Genomic DNA, 25,538 nt, shown 5'->3' with positions numbered 1-25,538 from the left:
AAAATTCAAACTCAAATGGCTAAAAATACCCCAAAATAAAAAGAGCAATCATCATAACTTGTCCTACAAATGAAATCTAGTTTGTGATGATTCCATTTTTCTATAAAACTTCACGTATTAATTTAGAAGGACAATACAATTATAGAAGTTGAAGATTTCGTTGAATGATTTTAAAGTGAGCTCATCGAATATGATGAGGAAAAACTGTATTGTAATGAAAATAGCATTCCAAAAATATTAAGAATGACCATAATCATAATTACGCAAATGATTTCAAGTAAAAAAAAACGTCAATATTAATGACTGCAATTGAAAAGAAATGAGATTTTAGAGTTTCCTTACAATTTCAATTGAATTGAAAAGTGTGGTAAAAATATCAAATCATTCCATTTAAAATGTCAAATGGTTCCCGTACGTGCACAGTAACATCAAAAGTTACTCAAAGAAGAAGACGGCAAAATTCGTAGCCGGAAGCTCGAGTCGGGCGTACCGGGCCGGACGCCGCCCGTCCATCTGATTGGAGGAGGCACCCGGGCGGCCCCTCGCCGATCCCGAACCGGGACCGGCGAGGGGCCGCCCGCCGCAGGTCGTCGGTCCCGCCGCGGGGGAGACTGCGTGTTTTGCTCGTTTTCAAAAGGGCTTCCAAGACGACCCGGGTCAGGGCGTCCGTCCAGCTTGGGGTGCCCGGACTCCCCTTTCCCCGGATCCGGTCCTGCGGATTTCCTTCACCCGCCTGGAAAACCGGAAAACAGGAAATTTCGCAAGAGGAAGCCCCGTTTGGATTCGGTTTGTTTCCTCGGGTCCGATTGGGTCTGAAGGTTGAAGTGTGGTTTTGCGTGCGTTCAGCCCGCGACGCCAACGAGACGTTGGTTTGAGACCTCCTCCGCTCGTTACCAGCTTCCTTCCTTCATTTTCCTTTCATCTCTTTGTTTGAAGTGAGCAGTAAATGTTTCATTGTTTCAAGTGCATCTGTTGTTCGCCTGCTCAATGACGGTCCTCACTGATCACGAGGAATTGATCAAATCATCAATTACTGTATAATAACCACATATCATCATGAAACAAAAACTATGAAAAGAGGATTTTCCACGAGACAAAAACCCTCGATTGAATGAAGCAGCAAAAGTTGAAAATACAGAATCGAGTAGAAATATGAATTGTTAATTGTTATGAGAATATCTGTCAAAGGTCAGGAGGGTCCAAAATAAGGAATTTGGAATTCTGTCGCGTTCTGATGTCCTTTTCGTCTTTTTTTTTTTTTTTTTTTTTTCGCTCCTAACGTGCCGTACATCAGAACATGCTGCAAAATGGCCGACTTCCCGTCCAAGTTGGGGCGAGGGCCGTGAGACCCGGTTAGGACGGACACGATCGGGGGGGGGGGGGGGGGCAAATAGATGCTTCAAGCAAACATGGCCGCCTTCCTGCGCAACCTCGCCTGTGGTTCCGTGCGGATCTTCTTCCGGTGTCTCGGTCTTCATCTGTCGGGAGCATTTTTTTGTTCGGGACCCGACTGCGAAAGGTCAAATCTTCACCCAAGAGCTGCATTTGGACGTCAATTCCGGGCTCACGCGAGCTCCAATTTCACGTTGGGAATGGCCCGCCGGGCTCGTCGGCGCCCCCGCAGGCGGCTGTGCGAAATGCAGCCCGCCTCTGAGACCAAATCGCTGAAAGAAGCGGGGGGGGGGGGGGGGGGGGCTACCCTCTTGGACGTTCCAAATGTCGCACTCGCAACGGTCGTTTCAGATTCTAAATCTGAATGGAAATCATGTAAACGTCCCGAGTTTGCGCTTCCAAGGTGCCGGTCCGGTCCTTTAGGTTCTCGGATTCCCGGCGGAATCTAACTTTAACCTTCTGGAGGAGCTCGGACACCGGCGGGTTATATTTGGACCGTCGCTCCCCGTCAGCGCATTTCAGCTCCATAAACACATTTTACACCCAGAAGAAGCGATCATGTTCGCGCTGGTTATGGAACCTTCCGGGGGGGTCCGAGTCCCGCGATCCGACACGTCTCGGGCTCGGCCTTCTTCACGCTTTTTGTGACCACATCTGGACCGCTCAGTTCAAAGGGCAGCGGGATCCGGTCGCCAGTTGCTGTTGTGAAGCTTTTGAGCTTTTCTTTGCGCAGTGACAGATTTGGCAGTCACGGACGGGCAGGGCCTTGTTTTAGCGCCCCCTGCGGCGTCTGCGCCTCGCGTGCCGCGTTTGGCCAGGAGAGGGCGTCTGTGCTCTGCCTCTGATGCGCGCCAAGTTCTGCTGCAGTGAAGCTCTCGGAAACAACCGGCGGCGTCGTTCAGCTGAAGAAGACGCAAAGGAAGGTCCACGGTGCTGCGGACGAGAACCACGAGGACCCACTTGACATGCCAGAAGCCCACGAGGACGTTCTGCCGGAAGTTGCTCTCGATTCAAGTCGACATTCCTCCTGACGACGGTCTGGTGACCAGCATCCATGTCAGTCCCGATGACTTCTGCCACTAACCTGGACCAACACCCAGGAGATCCCACAGCAGCGTGGAACCTCTTGAAAAGTTTGCATTCGACACTTAACGGACAACCGAAATGAATGATTAGTGTCGATTAAGGGGAAAAAAAAACGAAGTGACCCGACCCTGTGGAGAAAAAGTAGTGGGAAGTGCTCAGCAGATTTAGCCAAAACAGGCAATGAGTCTTTTGTATCTCTCTCTCTCTCCTGATGCATTTAAGCATGGGGAATGGCTCTCGCTGTGGCTCGCTGGAGTCCCAAAGCTTTAGAAATGGCTTAGAAATGGTCACTTTTTGAGTTGACGTCGTCCGCGCGATAGGCGCCAGCTCCTCTTCTGTGCTCCCTCCTCAGGTGGAATTGCTGCGAGGAAATTCTTTTCAAGTCCAGTCGATGAATGCCGTGGCGCCGTCGCGGGCTCGCCGGGCCCTGGTCCACATTCCAACGTTGGCTTCGTTTTGAACACTTTTTATTCCTTTTGTAGAAAAAACATCCATTGAGATGATTTTAGTCATCCATCCATCCATTGTTCTTTTTGCCGCTTATCCTCACGAGGGTCTCTGGACCGCCGAAGCCCATCCCAGCTGGAGGCGAAGTACACCCTGAACCGGTTGGCAGCCAATCGCAGGGCAAATCGAGACAGTGTCCCATTAATGCTGCACGTTTTTTGGGGGGATTTGTGAGGAAAGCGGCGTGCCCACCCGGAGAAAACCCACACGGGCACGGGGAGAGCATGCAAACGCCTGGGATTTGAACCCGGGTCTTCAGAACTGTGAGGCCAACGCTCAAACCGGATCCTCCACTGTGCCGCTAATAAAAGATAGCGAGAGATGAGATTAAAAAAAATAATAATAATAATAATAAGAAGAAAGTTGAACAATGGCGGCGTCCCGTTAGCCCCGCGACGTCACTTCCGGTCCCGAGAAAGACGTTGCCGCGGCAACCTCTGGGACAACAAAGTGCAACACACGATTCAAAACGCTCGCATTCCAAACGCTTTCTCCCGCCTGGCGTCTGCTTTCAATCGTGGGGAGGCAGATGAAAATGTTGGGGGGGGGGGGGGGGCGGCCACAGAGAGGGAATCAGCTTTCAACCCCCCCCCACCCCCCCCCCCCCCACACACACACACACACGCACACAACAACAGAAGGATGCTGAGCCGCTCTCAATGGAAACCACATGTAGGACAACGGAGGGGGGGCCGGGGAGGGCCACGATGACTAAACCTCGCCCCCCGCCCCCCGACATTCCCGACACGCTGCGCAAGGGAGGGAAGAGGGCGAGCGCAACAAAACAGCCGACGGCTACGCAAGCGCGTCGGAACGTCGCGACGAGCCGCAGCCCCGCGACATTCGGAAGCCAGCGGCGCCGGCGCCGACCTGCTTTGGGACCGTCGCCCCGCCGGAAGTCCGAGGGAACCCCCCAAGATGTCCGAGGGGCTGCTTAGGAGGAACTCCGGCAAACAGGGTCTCCAGAACCTCATCAGGTGAGTTCCCGAATCCAGCGGTTGTCCCTTTGTTGCTCTCGTGCTGCCGGATCTTCACGTCGGAGCTTTTCACAGTTCCCGCTCGCCACACCAAAGACCAAAGACCAAAGACCAAAGACCAAAGACCAGACCAGACCCTCTGAAGTTCTTTTTGAATGATTGGCCCTCGTAATGTTTTATTTCACATTTTTGGGGGTTGTGCTCCACAACAGCTGCCGGAATTGGGACGGCAGCAAAGTTTATGGGTCAGGAAGCTTTGGCTTAGGGGGGGGACGGGGACGGGGGGAGACGGGGGGGGGGGGGTTGTTGTTGTTGGAAAGTGCGACGGTTTCTTTTGTTGTGAAATCTGCGGCTGAGGCCAAAGAAGCGAGCGGCCAGGAGATTTCCAACATGCTCCTGACGACAACTCTGCACGACTTTCTTTTCCTGATCAGTATTTCATTTAGTCTTGGTCTTGGTCTTGGTCTTGGGGGGGGCGCTTGGGTTAGTGCCAGGCTTTTGGCTCAGGAAGGTGCCGCGCTGTCAAAGTGGAAGGTAAAAGTGACTTTTTTGGGGAGCGGAGCGTTCCGATCCGAGAGCGAAACCCCCAGAGGAGGTTTGGCGTGCACCTGGTACCAAACTCCAGCGGCCGAGTTCCGAATTCTGTCGGCGACCCGCCAAGGTGCGACCCCGCAGTCTTTGCAGACTGCTCGCCGGAAGCCGGGAGGCTTGGGGCTCGCCGAAGTTTTCAAGTTTGGACGCATTTGAAACATGTTGACACAACTTTGGGGAAAGAAGCGGGTCGGGTTTTGGGCTCGGCAGTCCGAGGAGGCCTTTCGCGGGTCAAAGGTTTGCAGCTGAGCCTTTTTTTTTTTCTGGCCTTCTGCAGGGGCAGCGCTGCAAAAAGCAAAGACGTCCGAGTGGCCGACGTGGCCGTTTGCGGTCCTCCTTTCATTCCGGTTCCATCTGGCAACATTTTTGCCGGAGTCGTCGTCAAGTCTTTGCCAGCTTGTGAGTCACGTCTGAGCGATAAAAGCTGGAGGCGGGGCCCGGTGCCACGCGCTTGTCCATTGGCCAGACGGCCATGATGTCACCCGGTGATGATGTCAACGACAGCGAAGCTTAAGGCTGTGTGTCTGGTTTCCGTGGCGACGTGACTTTTTATTTTGAAAAGCTGGACGAGTTCGCCAAGTCGTGGAGCAAACGAGCCTCGATGATGATGTCACCGCTCAGGAAGCTCAACCATGGAAACGGACTGCGACCTACGACCCCTCCGCTCCACGCGCACACACATTTACGCCAGGGGCAGATAAGCACCTGAGGATTGTTTTTTTTTTTGGGGGGGGAGGGGGGTCATCAGAATGACTGGTGATTGAGACCCCCCCCCCCCGCCCCTACTTACTTCCTGTTTCCTCCACCAATGTTCCAAGATGACTTTTGTGCCTCGTGGCTTTGTTTTAAAATAATACACAATAGCAAAGTGTATATTTTGTTGTATTTATTTTAAAGTGTAGTTTGGAGAACAAACTAAGTCGTGTTTTCCAGCTGAAAACAACGTCAGCCGCTTGCGTGTTTGGAGACAGGTCGCGACTGGTTCCGGTTGGTCACAACGTCGGCCGGTCTCGACCCGCGACCTGTAATTAAAAATTCTTCTCCGTCGAGACGTCTTTGAAGTCCGCGAGGAAGGCCCTTTGGTGCTTTCCTTCGCTCAGGACGTCCGTTGAGACGTGTCGCCAAATAAAACAAAACAAAACAAAACAAAACGAGGCGACGCGAGCTGCCCGTCGAGACGCACGTTTTGCCTTGAGCGTCATCAAAAACGTCTTCCGCCAAAACGTCACGACGAAAACCTCCAATATCAAATTTGTGACTTTTCAAATGTCACATTTGGAACTTTTGGAGGACGTGGCCCCTTCGCCGCGGGGGGACATTTGCAGAAAGCGGCGTCTTAAGATGATGAAAGTTCGGCGCTGACTGCGATTTGTCGTCCGGCAGGCTGACGGCTCAGAGGAGCGCCGAGGACGCCGAGGAGGTCGAGCGAGAACGCCGGCGGCGGGCCCGGGAGGACGTCGGCCGGAGGACGGGCCGCGCCCACCACGACCACGCGTACGTCTCGCACGCAACCCGTGTCCTCGCCGATTCCGCGGAATACGATTCGCTAGTTTGATGGCCAATACGAAATCGTTTTTGTGAGTTGAGGCTTGCGGTTGGCCGTTCGAAACTTGACCTTCAGGCGCCACCTACTGGTGAAATCTCTCAGTATCTTTGACCTCAACTTTTGGAAAGGTCAAAGGTCTGAAATGGCTCAAGACACCCCAATGCACTGGCGGCAAATCGCGACGGAGACGCGCGCCCGCGTCCTGCAGTGGAAAAACGATGACGATGGTGATATTTATATGAAACTCCGAATCGGACCGACGGCCACACGGTTTTCTCTCGGTCCGGATTCGACAGCCTGCAGGCCAAGGCCGGCGGCTCGCCGTCTCCGGAGGAGGACGAAGGCTTCGGCGATTGGACGCGGCGCAGAGAGCAGACGGGACAGCGGCGCCTCCCGGAGGTCGGAGGTCGCGCAGAGGAGGAGCGTCGGGGCGCCTCGGCGGCGGAGTCGGAGGGCGCCGGTCGGGTGAGCGGACATTTTGGTCCTGTCGTCACGACGGCTTGAGACGTCGCGTACGTGAATCTGAAATTGGGACTTTGGGTTCAGATTCCCTTCCTGATATTTTCAGACGTTTGTAGATAGAAGCTGGCTCATTTTAAGATTTACAACATACGGATATCCTTGATAGAAATGTGACGATAAAGACATCTTTTGTGGTCAATTTCGTCAGCGTTTGATCAACGGACGGGGGTCTTTGTTGACCGACTGACCATGAATTTGATTGCCAGGAGGAGTCGCCGGCGGGCCCGCACGACGGCCAGGATCGGAGGAGGAGGAGGGACGAGGCCTCGCGGGTGAAGAGCTCGGACGACGACGACGGCGACGGCGAGACTTTGGGGCCGGTCAAGACGCCCGCGCACAAGGTAGACGGTTGCCTAGCGACCACAGTTGTTGACTTTGGGGCCCTTCAGCATGTCGCCGTGGTGACAAAACACGATCGGCTGTCCGCTTCGACCAATCAAAGCATTGCTTGCTAACTGAAGCAAGTGAATAACAACAACAACAAAAAAAGAAATCATAAATTTCAAGTTCAAATTTCATTTTTGAGTCATCATACAGATTTTCACCCATTTCACAGCATTTAAGACTTTTGAACACGCTGCAAAACACTTTAAACGCTTGCAACAGTTCATTTGACTCACTTCAACAAACATAAACACCCATGAAGATGATTGGAATTGCTTTTCAAAAATTCAAAGTCTCTCCCCTCCTTTGAAAGACATTTTGAAGCGGAAAAGATTTGATTTGCAATTTTTCCGACTTGCAGATCACAGAGAGGACAGAATCCTTCCACCGCTCGCTGAAGAAAAGGTAAATGTTGATGTTCAAATGTTCAAAATTTTGCCTTTTCCCAACGCTCCTGCGGTGCCAAGCTACTGGTGAAGCGTGGCTGCCATTCTGCACCCGCGGCCCCTCCGCCACGGGTGACGATGCGAGTTCGGATCCAAGTTTTTGGGCGCCTCCGAACAACGATCGAGGTGGCTGCTAATAGGCGGCTTGCCCCCGGATGGTGGATGGTCACCGCATCATCATCGTCATCATCATCATCCCCCCCCCACCACACACACACTTTGCACAGCGCCACCTGGAATTCACAATGGATCTTGCTTTTTGTGGAGTTGTCAAGGCAACAAGGTCATCATTTGTTGTCATTGTCTGCGACCGCTCAGCAACAGTTTCAAGAAGACGCCAGCGCTCGTCCTCACCAGCAACATGGACGACAAGATGGAGCAGTACGCGCACGCCGTGGAGGTACGCACGCGGGCACGTTGGTTGGTGCCGGCCGATCCAGTCAGGGAAAGAAGCTTATTCTCCGTCACTGTTTTACCGACCGAGCGTTTCTTGGGTCGCAGAACTCGCGGGAACCTCACGGGTCGAAGGCCTCGGTGGCGGATCTCCCCGACTCGCCGGAGGCCGTCACCTCCAGAAAGAGTTTGTTCGAGGCCCGTGAGGCGTGGACCGGCGGCCCGCCCAAAACAACTTCTTGTCGGGTAAGAGGCCCGTCGGTACCTGCCGCTCACATCTTCGACTTGAAAGTCGGACTTGGACGCTAACACGCTAATGTGGAAACGTCCGAGCTCAACTCTTATTGTAAGGCTACCATTTCCCCCCAGTCACTGTGACCCCACCCTGAATGAAGTCCCCTTTTCCACCTTTTCGCTCAGAACTTGAAGGTTGTTTCATTTGCGACGAGAACTTTCCTCAAGAAATGTGGCCCTCGAGAGTCTTGGCAAAGAAGCAACTGGACTCTTGTCGGTTGTTGAAAATGTTTCACCTTTCGTTTGAGAGGCTGCTTCCGGGTCAACCCGAACCGGGACTCTTGGATACCCCGTTCCTCTATTGACTATCTGTTGTCTATCTCTGATGAGTGCAGTATCTGTCTTGAGGGTGTCCTGGAGAGGGTTGTTGTTTTTGTCTTTTGCTGGGTGAATGGTTTTTCTTTTACATAACAACCCGTTGTTCAAACTGTAAGAAGAGATGGGTGCTGTTTGGAAAGACGTAGACAAAAACCACGTCGACAGAAGAAAGCTCGGGTGGGTCTCACGCCGCGGGTGAGGTCGGCCCAGATTGGAAGACAAATAGCAAAATCCTAAAATGAACTCGAGAGTGGAGGGAGTTGAAATTCGGGGTTACGTGCAGCGGCATTTTGGACTAACCGGAGACGTTCCAGGGAGGACCGGCTAACTCCAAAATCCACCACAGTATTCCAGTTGCGACGTAATGAAAGCATGGATTAGGGTTCAGCGATCCCCTCGTGGCTAACGTGAGGGGACACACCCACCTGACGAACAAAAACCGAAACTCCACTCCAGATATCCAGAACTGAAAAAAAAAAAAAAAAAAAAGCAATTCAAGGTGAAACATCTTCAACAACCCGCGACACCTTTCGGAGATCACCAAAACGTGGAGCGGAATTGCCGGGGGGAGAAAGTCGCCTACAAGTTCTCGTTGCTGCCGCCCTTCCCTCGCGTCTCTGTTCTTGACAGTCTGACATGTTCACCAATCAGGACGCTGATGGCTTAAGGGTGGGTGTGGCCAACCTGATCACCCGGTGGGTTAAGGGCCAACCCGACGGCGGCCGACCTCCGCATAACCCGTCAGGGCGCGAGTCGACAAAGGTGAAAATGCCAAGTGCGCTCGGCGCGCTAAAAAGGCCCCGACGCCGACCCGCGCGTTAACCGAGCATTTTTGCGCCAGGATGTGAAGTGTGGAGATGTCATGCAGAAGAAGAACATGTGGGAGGTTCTTGGAGATTCGTCAGGGAGGTCCGCCGCAAACGCCAAGGTGCGACGGATGTGCTAATCCCGAGGCCTTCGTGGGTTGCTTTTGCGACGCGTGTTGATGTTTGTTTTCTTTTCTTTTCTTTTCTTTGTGCTGTCGTCAGGGCTCAGGAGCATCGAGTAAGAAGTTCAAGTTTGTGGTGACGGGACACGGCAAGTATGAGAAGATCTCGCTGGATCAGGAACACGCCATGAACGGAAAGTCGGGTGAGAGAAGTCACACCAGCCTTCTGTTAAAAGGAACACAACACTCGGAGCACTTTTGGACCAGAGATGAACGGCAACGCTTAATCCTTGGGAAACGGGTTCCATGATTTGAAATCTCAGGCGAACACCTGCAGCGTAAAAGCGTCCTGACCACTTCCTTTGGTTCGGAAATGATCCTAGGAACAAAGTTTGAAAAAGTACTCTCTGTAGCTTACCGGTCGGAGGTCCCCAGAACAACCATGTACTGCACCTTTTGTGTAATCCCGATTTAAGGACTGAAGTAACCGCACCAGACCCGCGTGTTCAGGAAAAAGTTCCCGAGCCTCTGGAAAGTAAACCCCAATCACATCACCACCACTCCCCAGCGGTCTCATTTTGGCTGGGAAATATTTCCGGTGTGCTCGAGGTACGCTACCAAATGAAGCTACTAAAAAGTTCAATATCTTATCGAATGAGACATAAAATGAACTCGTCCCCCCCCGACCTTTGATCAAAACCACAAATGCTAAAGCTAAACCCACGTCCCTAAATCTATGAGCCCGACGTGAAATCCGAAACCCTAACTTGAACCTTTAACTCTCCCCTCCCCTCCAAACCCGAACCCAAATTGGCCGTTACGCGCTCTGGAGCGATACGAGATCGACAGAAATTGGCAAGAGGTGAAAAAGTTTGCCTGTGTTGGTTTATTTTGAAAATCCCTTGGGAAGTGAAAGTAGAAATTCAGATTCGATTCACACGTGGATGGAAAAAAAAAAAAAAAGCCAAGGCAAACACACAGAGGGGAGTCGTGCACGCGAGGCAGAAAAGCAGCAAGACTGCCGGACAGTCAATCCGCCATTTGAAAAGTTCCCAACTCTTCATCTCCATCTCGACTTTCACGCCGGCCTTCCAGACATTCCACATTCTCTTGACAAAAACCTTCTCGTTCTAGTTTTTCCACTTCAGCCTACTCGAAAACACAAAAAGAGTCTTGTCTTGTCTCGTCTTGTTATTTGTGGCACAAACTCAGAGCTCAAAATCAAAGCATCAAAGTTCAGGGCGAGCAAGTAGCACCGTGGCGAACGTCAAAGACCACCAAAGGAACATTTTGAACTTGTTAATGACTTGAAATATCAAGACTTTTAATCATCAGACATGAAATGAGATGCTCACGTGATGTCCGAGCCGGCGCAAAACTTTTTCCAGGCCTGGCGATTAGAGAGCAGAGTCCACCCGCCCGTGCTTTTCTTGACTCGAGCTATCCTGAAATATCCGAGGGGCCTTCCGGGCCTCTTAAGAAGAGCTGAAACCCTTGGCGGTTCTGTTAAAGTCTTTTGGTTCGTCTTCTTTGGCCTTGCGTCCGATCAGACCCATCTCGAAGACGGTGGAGAACTTGGTGAGGGGCCTGGAGGCCGCCTCCCTCAGCTTCTTGGCGTCAAACTTGGGGCTGAAGAGCAAGATGGGCAGCCGGTATGCAAAGGACGGGATTTCCCTGGCCTGCTCCTTGTCTTTCTTCTCCTCCCCCTTCTGTTGCTCTTCCTTCTTCTTCAACTCAATCTGGTGCATGATGTTCTCCTTGCTGGAGAACATCTGGAAGAGGACGGCGTCCCACATCTTGCTGGCTTTAGGGGGTGCGGAACCGGCAGTGTGGACCCCCTGGCTTTGGCCCTGGCCCTGGCCCTGGCCCTGGCCCTGGCCCTGGCCCTGGCCCTGGCCCTGGCCCTGGACCCGGTCCCGTTCTGCTGCCTCTGCCTGTGGAAACAAAGGCACTTCCTGCTCCACCACCATATGCTTCTTCAGTCTGGACCAGCCACTCATTTTGGATTTCGATGCCTTCGGCTTCTGGAGAGTTCTGGGTGGATCTTCATCTTTCTCCTCAGGTGTCGGAGATGTTCCAGCTTTGTTGTCTTTGTTTTGACTTTGGGTGGATTTTGCAACCACCTCTGTGACTTTTACTGACTCCTCAGCCTTTGCCTGATCTTGGTATTTGGAGGGCAGGACTTTCTGTTTGCCAAGAAGCTTTCTGACTGCCGTCACACGGTCTTTCTCAGGAGCAGGAGAAGCTTGTTCGGCCACAGGAGGTTTTGCCAAGTCTGACTTCTGGTGGATGGGATTTCCCTCCTCTAAGCTTGGAAGTTTGATGTTTGGTGTTTCTCGGAGCGGTTGTTTTCCCCCAGGGAGCAGTGGAGGATCCACCCTGGGTTCTGCTTTCGGTGTTACTGCTGAGGTTTCTAGTGTCTTGGAAACAACAATCACGGGAATTGTTGGGGCAGCAGAGACCTTCTCGTCAGTTTGGGGGCTCTCTTTGACTTCGGACACTGTCTGTTCTCGCGGCGGTGTTTTAATTTGGGTAGATGCGGGCTCCTCGCGAGTGGTCGCCTGAGATCCGGTAATCGCAAAGGCCGGCGTGTGCGTTCTGATTCCGCCGTAAGCCGCGTACTCTACAGGTGTCAGTCCCCGGTAGGCAGACTTAGTTTTGGGCCCCACTGGAGTTGGTGTCTTTGATCTCTGGAAGACTGCAGCAGGCCCACCGTGGAGGGACGTCCCGTATGTGGGAGTTCTCGGTCTTTTAAAAGCTGGTGATGAGCTGAGCAGGCGGGATGCCTCGTAGGTTGGAGTTTTCGGCCTCTGATATCCGAAGCTTGTCACTGCTGGTGTTAGCTCCGCTGTCGGAGTTCGTCTTGTGAGATCGGATTCTGATTTGGACTTTGTAATTGTCTGTGGGAGCCCGTTCAGACCCGTCACAGGCACAGTGATCTCGGGGTTCTTGGCTCTCATTTTAGGGGTTCTCGCTCTCTCTGGCTCCATCATCGCTGGTGACACGGCAAACAAGAGAGGGTTAGGTTTGGAGATCTCAAACAAGGGTGTCGCGGCACGCTTTGCCGGCGTTCTCGGACGCGCCGTGAGGCACGGTGGTGATTCCATTTCCTGGGTCGGTGTTTTGACTGTCGTTTCAGCTGTGGGTGTGGCCCTCCTGAGCTCAATGGCTGGAGCTGCTGCTACTGCTACTGCATTGATTTCGACTTTTACTCTTTCTCTTCTTGCGTCTGCAGTCGGTGTTTTGGATTGTGGTTCCGAGGGCACTACCGTATTCGGGGTCCTGGTACTCCTAGCCTCGAATGCCGGGCCTGCTTCTTGGTTGCTTTCAGTGGGGAGGGTGCCGCCGATGGCGGTTAGGGCAAAGGTGTCATACACGGGCGGCGTCCTGGACGTCTCGTAATAGGATGTGCTCGCAGTGTACAAGCGCATTTGAGGAACTTCAAACATGGACCTCGGAGATTTCGGGGGTTCGGTGGCTTTGAACGTCGGACGAGGACTTTTTGGCTTGACGAACTGAGTCAGCACAGTGAGTGGCCGAGTGAAAGCTCGAGCTGCCGGTCCTGGGTACGAGGTCGGATTGGGGCTCGCTGGTTTTGGCTCGGTTCTTGGGGCTGCAGCTGGTCCGGGACTCAAATCTGGGGGTTTCCGTTCAGGAGGAGGCGCCCTCGGGTGAGGGACAGAAGGAGGAGGTTGCTGAGGGATTATAGTGGGCGTCGGCTGGACAGGGACCACGGGCGGGGGTGGCCCCGGAATCAGTTGCGGCAAACTTGAATACAGAGGCGCCGCGACGCTGCCGTCTTCCGGGGCGAGCGGCTGAGGCGAGAACCGGCCCGCTCGAGAAAAGGCCGCCCGCCGCGGGTACGGCGACGCCACGTGCTGATAACGGGTCCGGGCGGCGAAGCGGGACGACTGCTGGGCGGCGTAGAAGGCGTACGGGACCTCGGGAGTTTTGGGCGGCGTGTAGTGGTCGCTCCGCTCCAGGTCGGGACTGGCTTCGTCGACGGGGGAGAGGCTGGATCGGAAAGGGCCGGACGCCTGCGACGCCAGCGGGGGAGTCTTCTTCTTGGCGTTCCGCTTCAGGAGTTTCTGCAGACGGGCGTTGTCCTTGCCGGGTTTGGGCAACAAGGGAGGCGGGTACTGGAGGGGAAAGAGTCCGGGCGGGACGGCGGCTCCGTATGCGACCGCCATGAGTGCTTCTGCCTCCTGAAGACCAAACCACAACAAGGGTCAGACTCAAAGCTTAAATGTCGTCTTGAAAGTCGGGGACTTTGGCCCATTCAAAGCATTTCATTTCTATGCATCGGCTTCAACTTGAAAACAGAAAACCCACCTTGGAGCTCGATTTTTCGCAAGGGTAAAAAAAATCCAATTTTTTTGTGTCTTTTCCAGATTCCCGTCCAGGAGACTACTGAGGCCGTCTCGCCCCAGCCACCGAGGCCCCCGCGACACTTTGCCGAACATCACGCGTTAGACAATCGCAAATTTGTTTTCGGGGGGTGTTGTGTACATACGCTTATCTGCTATTGTTTGTCAGCGGTACATTTTGCGGCACGTACGTTTACATGGTTTCTGTTCGCTGTTCGCAATCACTTCCTGTTTCCCTTTCAGCCATTGAGGCCTTTTTGTTTTCTCCTTAAAACGTCCGCGTTTGTATTTCCCCTTTTACCTTGATGAAAGTCTTTTTTATACTTACGATACTTCCTTCCTATTTACATACATAGTCCTCAGGACCGTGAGGCAACCGCTTTACAGCTGTGCTGCCTTGCCGCCCTTAATGCCGTACATTAAAAAAGGTTATTTTCCAGACTGAACTCATTCATATTTCTTCAAGAAATATGCATTGAAGGTAAAGTCCAATGTTGTAAGCCTTCAAGTTGTCATTTGATACTTTTGGATCAAAGATGTTGTTTTTTTTTGTTCAGTGAGCAAACAAACGAGCACGTTCTGGTGGCATCGGAGGTCAAAGGTCACTTTCAAAGCTCAAACGTGGGCGTGGCCTCTCAAAACGGCCGGCGGTGACGATTGAGCCAGCGGCAGCACGATCAATGATGAACGATAATGTATATTTCAAAACAACATTTTAATAAAGGTCAGCTGAACGAATCAGCTGTCGCCATTTGGTGAAATGTAGGCCAGTGACACTCCACCCCCCCCCCCCCCCCCCCGCTAAACTATGAGCGCCCTCGACCCCCACCCTTTTAAGGTTGGCATCGAAAGTGGAAAGAGTAATTATAGAAGTCGTGGTCCGCAACGAAAGATCTGTACCCAAAAAGAGCGCGCGCCCCCCCCCCCCTCCAAAAAAAACAAAACACAAAGAAACTTTCTTAGTGGCTGTCGAAGACAACAAGTTGGACAATGCGACACGTGGTGAGCAAACCCCCTCCCCCGACGACAACAGCAACAAGGTGGGGAGGTTGGGTGGCTTCAGACCCCCCCCGACACACACACACACACGCTCAACCCGAGAAGTCCAGGTGCATTTACCTGGTGCAGCGGCGCAGGGAGGTTGGGGAGGGGGGGGGGGGGGGGCCCGTCTGTCCGTCCGGCTGCTCGTCGCAGCCCGGAGTGTCGAAGTGGCCTCTTGCCGTCTCGACCCCCCCCCGGCCCCGAACGCAAGCCCCGCACGCCATGACAGTCCCAAAATAAACGGAGTGACAGCAGCGTCCGAGCCGGACCTTAAGTTTCGCCCACCCCGACCCGTGCGTCAGGGACCCCCGGCTCAGGTGTCGGACGCAAGCGGGGCACGTTCTTCCGTCGGGCGTCGACGCCCCCCACGCCCGACGGTGAAGAAGCCGAGCCGTCCGTGCTGAAGGTCCGCAAGATCAGCGGCTGCTGTCGAAAGTGCTGACGCTCGCTTTTTTGCATAACTCCAATTTTTTTTTTCTTCCTCCTCGAGCGGCGGACGCTGGTGATTGGCTCTCCCTGGTCACGCGTCGCTCTTGATCCAGCTACGCCCTCGACGCGCCACCTAGTGGTGCAATCTATTTGTCCGTCTGAGATTGTGAAAAGATGCGCTTGAAAACATCAAAGAACACGCGAAGACATCTTGGGCACCATTTGCCACGAGGTCAACGTGTTGTCGTCGTCTCTTGCAGACGCACGCGCGAAACGTTTTTTTTCATTTCATCCCGTTTTGTTATCAGTTTGTTCGTCTTTTTGTTTCCCGACTTCTTCCCATTTGTCGGATGCTCTTCCGCGTGGGAAGCGGCCATTTTGTATTTCCCCGCATGAGCCGAGTGGACACAAGACGGCGTTCGGTCTTCTCGCGTTGTGTCACATTCCGCTCGTCTTGGTGCGGTCTTACTTTATTGTCCACGATGTCACTCTGCACGATAACGTCGGGTTAGGTTATTTTATAGGACGGGTGTTTGTGGTCCCACTGACAAGTGGCCCACAGAAAAAAAAAAAGGGGGGGCGGGGGCGGGGCACACAGTTCACCCGCTCCATACTGTGTGCAGCAGCGCCCCCAAGCGGGAGGAACAGACCTTGCAAAGCCAGGTCACATTTGATGGATCGATCAATCAATCGTTCTCCTCCTTTTGAGGGCGACGTCGTCGGATGTTCCGTGCGCACAAGAAGGTCCGAGACGCTTTCAGAGGAGAACATTCCGAGATTTGGAGCGAAGAACGCGTGAATGAGAACATTGAAGAATTCGGCAGGGGAAGGTTCTGTCGGACTTGTTTTTTTGCTGTGAAATGTGCTGGCCTCATGCCGCCATCCCAGAATAGCCCAAAGACTCTCGGCGCGTGGCGCTTCTCGTCCAAACTGGAGCCGGCGTCTCCTTATCGAGGAGCGGGAGGAGGAAGGGGAGGGGCCCCCTCCCGCCCGACCCCCGGGCCAATCAACGCCCGTCGCTATAACACAAGAACATCATCAGCGCGGCAAGTTTGCAGAAGCCGACAGCCGACCGACACGCTTCACGCTCCTTCTGCTAAACTCAGGTAAGGTGGTCCAAATCCCCCGAACTAACCCCCCCCCCCCCCCCAGTTCCGTAGTCCTCTCCTCCCCTGAGTGCAGCGATTTCCAACCGCGGTGCCGCGATTGATCACCAACCATCAACTCTCACGTCAGGAGTCCGAACGGGATTTACCGACTCCCAATGATGCGTCCTTCTCGGTCTACGTACGCCGTTTTTCCCGCTCCGAGGGCCGTCGGCAAATAGTCCCGGTTCTGAGGTGCATCTCGGGGCTCCCGCCGAAGGTTACAGGTGGCGGTCGGGGTCGCGGCTCGCCTGGGAAGATGCGGGCCGTCCCGACTGCCACCGTCGTCTCGGTGCGTTTGGAAGGTGGCCGAGCTCGCTTCTTAAGTTCCAGTCGAAATTCTTGCGGGGACTATTAAGGTACGGAGTCCATTTCGAGAAGGGGTCACCGACCCGGGAGCCCTCGCGGGCCACATGAGGACCGCGTGGGCCTGTTCTCGAAATAGCTCGGCGACCACACAAATGTGGACCAGATTGAGCGGAGTCAAAATGTTGCGCGGAGATCATTGGCGTCAATATCAGGAATTATTCATAAATGATTAGAGTGGGGTTCATCAATTTTGGTGGACTAGACCCCAAAAAAGGCCGCGAGAAGGATTTCCTTGGTCAGTGTCCGTCCACTGGAAGCCCGCGGAAGGACTTCCACGCTCGTTCGGTCGGCCGATTTCGAGCCTCTCGCGGAAGCTCCTCTTAACGTGGGCCGGCTCAGTCCGATTCTCGGGGGCTCAACGGCGGAACGCTTCCCGAGGTGTCGACTTTGCGCGTTTGACGTTCCCGCCGACTGCCACACGGCGCCGGGATCGACGCTTTAGCGCCGACACGGACGGCCGAAATTCTCCAGGCGTCGACAAATTCCCGCGCCGGGGAGGCGGCACCGCGGGAACTTTTACCTTCTGAGGTTTTCCCAAAAGGCCGAGTCAGCGCCGAGGAAGCGACCCGATCCCGACAAGACGTCCCGGGAAACCCGAGCCGGGCGGGCCGCCGCGCAGCTGCCGCTTGGAAATAGACGAAGGAACGCGATAATGGGAGGAATGCGCGCCTAAGCCCGAAGCTCGCTTCTCATTGGATCAAGTCGTCACTCACCTGTCGCGTCTTCGCTCTCGCCTGTCGGGACCGAGGCGCTGTTGCCGGGCGGGCGTCTCGATCGGGTTCCACGCTGGTTTTCCTGGTCTCGATCGGACGATATTATTCCGATTTCGGTCGATTCTCGGAACGCTTTTGTGTACTTTCCTCACGGCATCCGTGATATTACGATACGTCACGACGCTCTTCCGGTGTAATCCATTTTTGTTTCCCGTGGATTAGGCGATGTCGGGATGTGACAGGATGTGGCATCGTGACTAAGGTGCCGCGCCCTCTTTTGATTGGACAAAGCGTCGCCGGGCACGTCGACCAATCATTTTTTTTTTTCTGCTCGTTTAAATTGAATTCTATTGTGATGGTGTTGTCTTACGTCGTCGTCCACGAACGTGCCTCGTTGGCCATCTTAACTTTAGTGCGACTTTCCGGGCGCTCCAATGATGCCACGCGATATCGTAGGAGACGCCAGCGGATCCTTTTTTCCCCTCTTAGTTTGCGTTATTTTGAGGGCGATCTGGAAATCGAGCGGCCGGTCGTGTAAAAGCGCCGCAATTCACGTTTCCGGGTGCTGCTGAAGTAAACGTCGCGTTTTGTTGTTTGGCCTGCAGGTGGCGCCGCCGTCTTTCAACATGTCTGACACCGAAGACTAGTGAGTTGAGCCCCCCCCCCCCCCCCCCGCTTTGATTGGTCGCCTCCAGCCATTGTTTGTCCTCTCCTTTTGTGCGTGTCTTCCCCTTTTGGTCTCCCGTCTTCTTTTCCTTTTCTTTTGTCCTCTTTTTCCCTTTCCGTCTCGTCCCGTCCTCGTCTTTTTGATTTCTTTTCTTTTTTTTTTTAAATTTCCTTCTGCGTTCTGACGTTTGGTCTTGTTTTGTCCCCAGCGATCAGACGGAGGGTAAGTGGCATCGCTCACGCCGCGCTTCCTTCCTCGGTCGTCTTCGTCCTCGGCCCGCACGGATCCCACGCGTGGGATCTTTTTAGTAAATGTCCTTCTGCTCCTTTCTTTCTTTCTTTCTTTCTTTCTCGGGCCCACCGCGAAGATTACGACGGTAAGAGCTTCCTCCTAACTGGCTAACGTTTTGCTTCCGCGGCCTCGTCCTGACAAATTAACGCCGCGTGTCCGAGTCTCCCCGACTTAACTTTGAAGCCCCTAACAGCCTGCGGGACGCTCGTTCCTCAGCGTTCTCAAAACCGGGCCCCACACGTCGCAGCAAAACTATTTGCAGTCGATCGTCACGTCGTACCAAAACGATTCCCTTCGGCCAAATAGAAAGGAACAAACCGTCATTTAATTCCCCAACTCATCTCGGGTCGACGTTAGTCGCTCTTCGCAGTGACGCGAGTTGAGTTGGCCGCCGTCGTAAACCGCTCGTACGTCGAGTCACGGAAAAAAAAACCAACCCCAAACAAACGACGGTATTTTGAGCTCACTTCAGCAATATTTGAGCACCTTGAGCGTTGGCCAAAGGTCGGGCAGATGACCCGCGGCGAGGGGCACCTCCCCCCTGGGGGTCACGCTCCCCGCATAACGGGGACACCTAAAAGTCAGACGCGGACGGTTTTGACACCATCTCCAGCGTACCGAAAAGATTGACACCAAATGGAACGGATTACGCCGCGTGATCTTTCAAACCTTCTGCAATCTTCTCAACGACCACATTTTACGTGTTTTTTTTCTTTCTTCTCGCAACTTGCTAGGAGTAAGATTCCGTTTTAGAACATGAATTCTGATGACATACAGAGCTCCACGTGGTTATTTTTAAATGAATGACGGGGTTAAGGAAAAAGTCTTGGGGGGCGAGGAATGGTCCCCAGATCCAAAAAGTTTGAGAACCGCTGCGCTAAACGCTGCACGCGCTGTGGACGTAACGGACGAGCTAGTAGAGCCGGCTCCTGAGACAGAGGCAGAAAAACAAATGGAACCAGAACCAGAACCAGAACCTGAGGTAGGAGGATGAGCCCGAAGGTATGTGGCACGGGCGGGGGAGGGGCATCGATGAAGAGATTCTCTCATCTTTTCCCGCAACAAATCCTGCTGATGCTAACGCTAACCTTATGCTTGACTGAGCGTTTGACTTGACAGCTGCTGGCCAACAATCAAAAGCTTTTCTTCTCGTCTTTAAAAATACAACCTAGTCAGTCACTCAATGTAATAAAAGCAGAAATATTAAGAATATTGAATATTACCGTTGGCTGTCGCTAATGCTAGCATGGCGCATGTTAGCGTGGAGTTGACGTCCAAATCGTATCAAGTGTGTCCTCCGAAAGCACTTTAGCATTAGCGTACATGCTACTAGCTTTTCATTCAAAAGAACAAATAATCATCAGACTCAAAGTTGACGTTGAGTGTCATCGCACAAATTGTTTTGTTGCTTTGATGAGTCATCGCAATTTAAGCACTTTTATGTCCCTTTTGCCGATCTGGTCATTCGAACGATGCTCTGACCGGGACGATCGCCATCCCGGTCCAAGCCGATCCCGATCCTTTGCGGACCAGATGAATATGAAGCCGCTGAGCTGCCTTCAACAATGTCATCCTCGGAATGAAACGTGATTTTGTTCATTTGATGATGATGACGATGACAAATAAGCGTCATCATCATCAGAATTGAAGCTTTCTTTTGGGGACGTCAGATTCGTTTTGCCTTTGCTCATCTAATAAGCTAGCCAACAACACCGCGTTAGCTGCGACGGACGGTAGCGCTAATCACGTCAACGGCGAATCGGGAGGCAGCTTTTCGCTTTTAGCGTTCGGCTCAAGTTTGCTGTTGTGGATCCTCGCTGCATGCAGAGGCCTTTGAAGAGGAAGGTACGTTCTTTTCAAAATAAAACTTCTTATCAGCACTTTGGAGTTTCGCACCATCCACTCCGTATTCAGAAAAGCTCAACTAAAAGGTGGCGGCTCAGAAAGTGGTGGAAAGAATAAGAGAAGCTAACGCCGCCTGGGTGGCGTGACGCGGCCGGCCAATCGGAGGGGACCCTTGGAATCACGTGACCTGAGCTGGCTCGCGGCGAGAGAAGACGATTTTGCGAGGAGGAGGAGGACGGTCGTCGATATAAACGGCAGCAAAATGTTTACGGCTGCTGACTGTCCGACTTTGAACGTGAAAAATTCACCAGAATTGAAACGGCGCCAGCGTCTGTTGAGCTAAAATATCAACGACTAACGTACTTTTTTTTTTTTTTTCTTCTACGAAAGTTGCGTTTCTATGACAACCCCTTCAAAGTTGACTTCGAATTCAACGTGCGGAACTAGTTGACAGCGTTTTGATTTCATTTTCACATTTTTTCCCTTCACTTTTTTCGTCCTGGCGCCAGGCCGTTTCATTTCCCCGACGCGGCCGATCCGCTCGCTGACGTGCGACTTTCACCCGACGCTCCCAAAAACGTGCAGGAAATGTTTTGTTGTTCAAGGAGAAATTAAAAAGCGAAAAGGATTTTTATCCTGGAGGTAGAGAGAAAAAAAAAACCCGTCGGTGAAGTTTGCGCCACTTGCTGACGACATGAACAAAATATTTGGCGTGTTCTTGTCGTACAAACCCAAATCAAAGGCAACCCTCATTTTGGGAGTACATGTAGTCGTCCAACGCAACCGTAAATTACACGGCGTCCTTGACCGCCAAATTGCGTAGCGTACGGCGTGCTGTAGCGTTGGCGTACACGCGCACGTTTGAACAGCAGGTGGCGCTCGTCAGTTTGGTCCAAAGCCCAAATTGGAAGTGGCCTGGAAACGCCACGGAAAGCTCACGAGTGACTTTGCTGTCTTCTTCTTGTCGTTTTGTTTGCTCCTTCCTCTCCCTTCAACGCTAATCACGTTAACACTTGAGAGATTTCAACACGTTTGGCTTCTAACGGCACCCGATTTACTTGTGCCACCCCCCCCCCCCCACCGCCGACCGCCGCCATCCCGACGTGCTTCCCGCAGAGGAGAAGCCAAAGTTCAAGTGAGTCACGTGACCGGCGACTCCGCCTTCAATGCAGAAGCAGGAGAAGCAGATTTTTTTTTGTGTAATTTTTTTTTTAAATGTATCGTCCCCACCCAGGCCGAGCGCTCCCAAGATCCCCGATGGCGAGAAAGTCGACTTTGACGTAAGTTGGAGCGCAAACTACGCAACGCGATTCAAGGCAAAATTGCAGATTGACTTTTGGTGGTTCTAAAAGTTGGTGTGGCCGTGTTCAGGACATCCAGAAGAAGCGCCAGAACAAAGACCTGGTGGAGCTCCAGGGCCTGATCGACGCCCACTTCGAGTGCAGGAAGAAGGAAGAGGAGGAGCTCATCGCCCTGAAGGAGAGGATCGTGAGTCGCTCGCCACGCGCCCGTCGGCGACATTCGGAAATACGCAATTTCATTCCACGTTCAACATTGACTTCACCGCCAGGCGTTACTCGCTCGTTCGTGGCTGAGTCGACCGCGATGCAAATGAGTCTCATTTTTGTACGTTTTATCAGCGCGTCGTTCCGTCGGTCATCAGCGTCCGTTCCGACAGAGCTTGACCTTTTTCGTATTTCAAAGCCGGCGCTTCCGACTCCCCGCAGGAGAAGCGTCGCGCCGAGAGGGCCGAGCAGCAGCGGATCCGCGCCGAGAAGGACAAGGAGCGGCAGGCCAGACGCGAGGTCGCGACCCCGCCGGCGAGCGCTTTCTCCCAGCCCGCCACCGACGCCGCCTTCTTTTGGCTTGCGCGTGTCCGCAGGAGGAGCGTCGGATCAAGGAGGAGGCGGACGCCAAGAAGAAGGCCGAGGACGAAGCCAAGAAGAAGTCGGCGCTCTCCAACATGGGATCCAACTACAGCAGCCATCTGCAGAGGGTGCGCCGACCCGCGACCGGGACGGGGTCTGCGCCGCTTTGGGGCAGACAAAATCTTCGCCCGAGAAATGGCCAATTGCCGCATTGCGACGGCTTTGAGGGCTGCGGTTCGCGCTTCCGCCTGATGGTGGTGCTCGATGGCAACAAAAACGTTTACCCGGGACGGACGGGCAGCGGGCGGGCGGGCGGGCGGGCGGATAGGACGGATGGATGGATGGATGGATGGATGGATGGATGGAAGGATGGATGGACGGACGGACGGAGGATGGATGGATGGATGGATGGATGGACGGACGGACGGACGGATGGATGGATGGATGGAAGGATGGATGGACGGACGGAAGGATGGATGGATGGATGGATGGATGGACGGACGGACGGAAGGATGGATGATGGATGGATGGATGGATGGATGGATGGACGGACGGACGGAAGGATGGATGATGGATGGATGGATGGATGGACGGACGAAGGATGGATGGATGGATGGATGGACGGACGGACGGAGGATGGATGGATGGATGGATGGAAGGATGGATGGACAGACGGACGGACGGATGGACGGAGGGACGGACGGACGGACGCGCGGATGGACGGACGGACGGACGGACGGATGGATGGATGGATGGACGGACGGACGGACGGAAGGATGGATGGATGGATGGATGGATGGACGGACGGACGGAAGGATGGATGGATGGACGGACGGAAGGATGGATGGATGGATGGATGGATGGACGGACGGACGGACGGAAGGATGGATGGATGGATGGATGGATGGACGGATGGAAGGATGGATGGATGGACGGATGGACGGACGAAGGATGGATGGATGGATGGATGGATGGATGGATGATGGATGGAGGATGGATGGATGGATGGATGGATGGATGGACGGACGCACGGACAAACGCACGGACGGACGGACGGATGGACGGACGGACGGACGGACGGACGCGCGGATGGACGGACGGACGGACGGACGGACGGACGGATGGATGGATGGATGGATGGACGGACGGACGGACGGAAGGATGGATAGATGGATGGACGGATGGACGGACGGACGCGCGGAGGGACGAACGGGCCGCTGACCTTCGTCCGACTTTCCCTCCGCCAGGCCGACCAAAAGCGAGGAGGAAAGAAAGAAACGGAGCGAGAGAAGAAGAAGAAGATTTTGGCCGCCAGACGCAAGCAGCTCAACATCGACCATCTCAACGAGGACAAGCTCAGGTACCGCACGCGACGACGCACAGGCGGGTACTGCGAACCCGTCTACGCACATTACGACACCCTTCGATACGCGCGCGGCGGGCCAACCGTCCGAGCCGCTCATCCTCACAACGGAGCGCCCTCGACCGGTCGCCGGCCAATCGATCGCAGGGCACGTAGAAACGAGCGACCGACGGACGGACGGCGGCAAAGGCCGATTTGGACTCCTCGCTGAACGCAGTTTTGGGGGATTTGGGAGGAAGAAAAGCAACCCAGTGCAAACTCCGCACGGGCGGGGCCGGGATTCGAACCCCGGTCCTCCCGACCGGTCGACGCGCAGAGCCATTACAACAGATCAGATCAAATGGCAATATGCCGCTGTATTGATACCCGATCAGTTGTATTTTTGCCATTCACAAAACATGTCAACATTTATTGTTGATCTTTTTATTTTTCTAATCGGTACATATAAAATTCACGTCATCCAACTTTGAACTTGTGTTGTTTCCTGATATAATATCAAAATCAATACACCATCAGATATCCTTTTCCCCCTTCTCACACATCCTCTTTGATACATTGCGAAAGATTTCCAAACATTTTAAGATCACGCTGCAAAGTCTTCGTTCCCGTGGCAACCCGCATCATATCAGGAGCCGAAATGTCGTTTTTGCCCCGATCAACGTCAACGATGTCTTTCAGGGATAAGATCAACGAATTGTACGACTGGATGTGTCAGCTCGAGTCGGAGAAGTTCGACCACACGGAGAGGCTGAAGAGGCAGAAGTACGAGGTGAGTACTACGACACGAGACGCAATTAAATTTAAAAAAAAATAATAATAATAATAAATAACAGTAATTTAAAAAAAAAAAAAAAAAAAAACGAGCAAATGCTGACCGTGCTCTTTGCGCCCCCTGCAGGTCACCACCCTGCGCAAGCGAGTGGAAGAGCTCAGCAAGTTGTAAGTCCCGGAAGTATACACCCCCCCCCACACCCCCCACACCCCCCACACACACGCACCACTTGTACATCGGTACATAAATCCATTTTCAAATTGCATCAGATTTTGATGACAAATTGCTGACCACAAGCAGTAAAAAACAAAAACACAAAGAAAACAAAAAGAAAAGGTCGTCATGACGGATTAGCACACATGAAAAACATTCTTAGATTTATGGAAACCTTTTATTATTATTATCATTACAATTGCGGAAACCTTTTATTCTTACCATTCTTGTTAGCTTTGAATGACGACTTAGTTACCATAAAATATGTAAACAACATGGGAAAAAGGACTTTTCCTGAATGCTAGCACATCCGCTAACATGATCATCCGGTCCGTACGCATTCTTCTCCATTTGTTCCAATTATTTTGGATGCTACCATGCTAAGCTAGCTTTGTTTTTTGTGCCACCCCCCCCCCCCACAGCAGCAAGAAGGGAGCCGCCGCCCGCCGCAGGAAGTAGACGTCGCGGGTGAAGTTAGTGTCGCTGAGAAGACAAGACGGACGAACCGCGTCGTCATCGCTAGCTAACGGCTAATGATAACAATAAAGAGACGTTGGACCTCCACGCCCTCTCCGCTGTTTGGTTCTCAGCATTTTTGTAAATAAAAGTTTGACTCTTCAAGATGACACGTTTCCGCCTCTCGTCATTCTGAAAGACGCTAGCAGGAAGATGAACGCTAACGCTGAAGAAGCTACACAGCTACGACACGAACAAGAAGACGCGAGCTTGCGTGTTTCAAGGTTTATTTTCACCTTCACACGCTGACGCTCCTTTGGAAAGTCTCGGAACGGCGCCGTCCTCGTCCGGTGGGAGCCGACCAAATTGTTCCGCTGAGGAACGTCACAAAATGACCGATTGCTCCTTTGGTTCATCTTCTCAATTGCGCACAAATATGGACTTCAAAGGTGACAAAACTTTGCCATCTTTTACTGAGAAGTCTGGAAAAACAATGTCAAACCAGAAAAACAAGATTGATGCTAACATGAAAATGGATGCTAATGCTAAGGAAGAATAACAGCAATTATTCTCATTTTGGATCGCATGCTGAGATATTAGCGGCAATCATTCAGG

The 25,538-nt window shown here is 53.0% G+C and overlaps 3 protein-coding genes across 3 annotated transcripts; 2 read left to right on the top strand and 1 right to left on the bottom strand.

Moving 5' to 3' along the window:
* Positions 1-3,738: 3,738 nt before the first annotated feature.
* Positions 3,739-14,190, top strand: lsp1a (lymphocyte specific protein 1 a). Its single transcript, XM_061840645.1, has 11 exons — positions 3,739-3,962; positions 5,937-6,047; positions 6,396-6,564; positions 6,828-6,962; positions 7,367-7,410; positions 7,770-7,851; positions 7,953-8,090; positions 9,108-9,218; positions 9,298-9,384; positions 9,485-9,587; positions 13,776-14,190. Exons 1-11 carry the CDS (start codon positions 3,904-3,906, stop codon positions 13,796-13,798), a joined length of 1,062 nt encoding a protein of 353 aa, XP_061696629.1. The 5' UTR covers positions 3,739-3,903; the 3' UTR covers positions 13,799-14,190.
* Positions 9,595-15,222, bottom strand: prr33 (proline rich 33). Its single transcript, XM_061840617.1, has 2 exons — positions 14,871-15,222; positions 9,595-13,589 (listed from the first exon to the last, which is right to left on the bottom strand). Exon 2 carries the CDS (start codon positions 13,572-13,574, stop codon positions 10,860-10,862), a length of 2,715 nt encoding a protein of 904 aa, XP_061696601.1. The 5' UTR covers positions 13,575-13,589; positions 14,871-15,222; the 3' UTR covers positions 9,595-10,859.
* Positions 15,223-16,248: 1,026 nt separating this feature from the next.
* Positions 16,249-25,080, top strand: tnnt3a (troponin T type 3a (skeletal, fast)). Its single transcript, XM_061840655.1, has 12 exons — positions 16,249-16,327; positions 18,054-18,094; positions 18,324-18,337; positions 21,368-21,386; positions 21,486-21,531; positions 21,623-21,739; positions 21,979-22,056; positions 22,134-22,247; positions 23,367-23,479; positions 24,161-24,251; positions 24,381-24,421; positions 24,890-25,080. Exons 2-12 carry the CDS (start codon positions 18,075-18,077, stop codon positions 24,924-24,926), a joined length of 690 nt encoding a protein of 229 aa, XP_061696639.1. The 5' UTR covers positions 16,249-16,327; positions 18,054-18,074; the 3' UTR covers positions 24,927-25,080.
* The last annotated feature ends 458 nt before the right edge of the window (positions 25,081-25,538 follow it).

This window comes from Syngnathoides biaculeatus, chromosome 14 (genome assembly GCF_019802595.1).
Source record: "Syngnathoides biaculeatus isolate LvHL_M chromosome 14, ASM1980259v1, whole genome shotgun sequence".
Taxonomy (NCBI): domain Eukaryota; kingdom Metazoa; phylum Chordata; class Actinopteri; order Syngnathiformes; family Syngnathidae; genus Syngnathoides; species Syngnathoides biaculeatus.
Note: the sequence above shows the minus strand (reverse complement) of the source record. Positions and strands in the feature narration are given on the sequence as shown.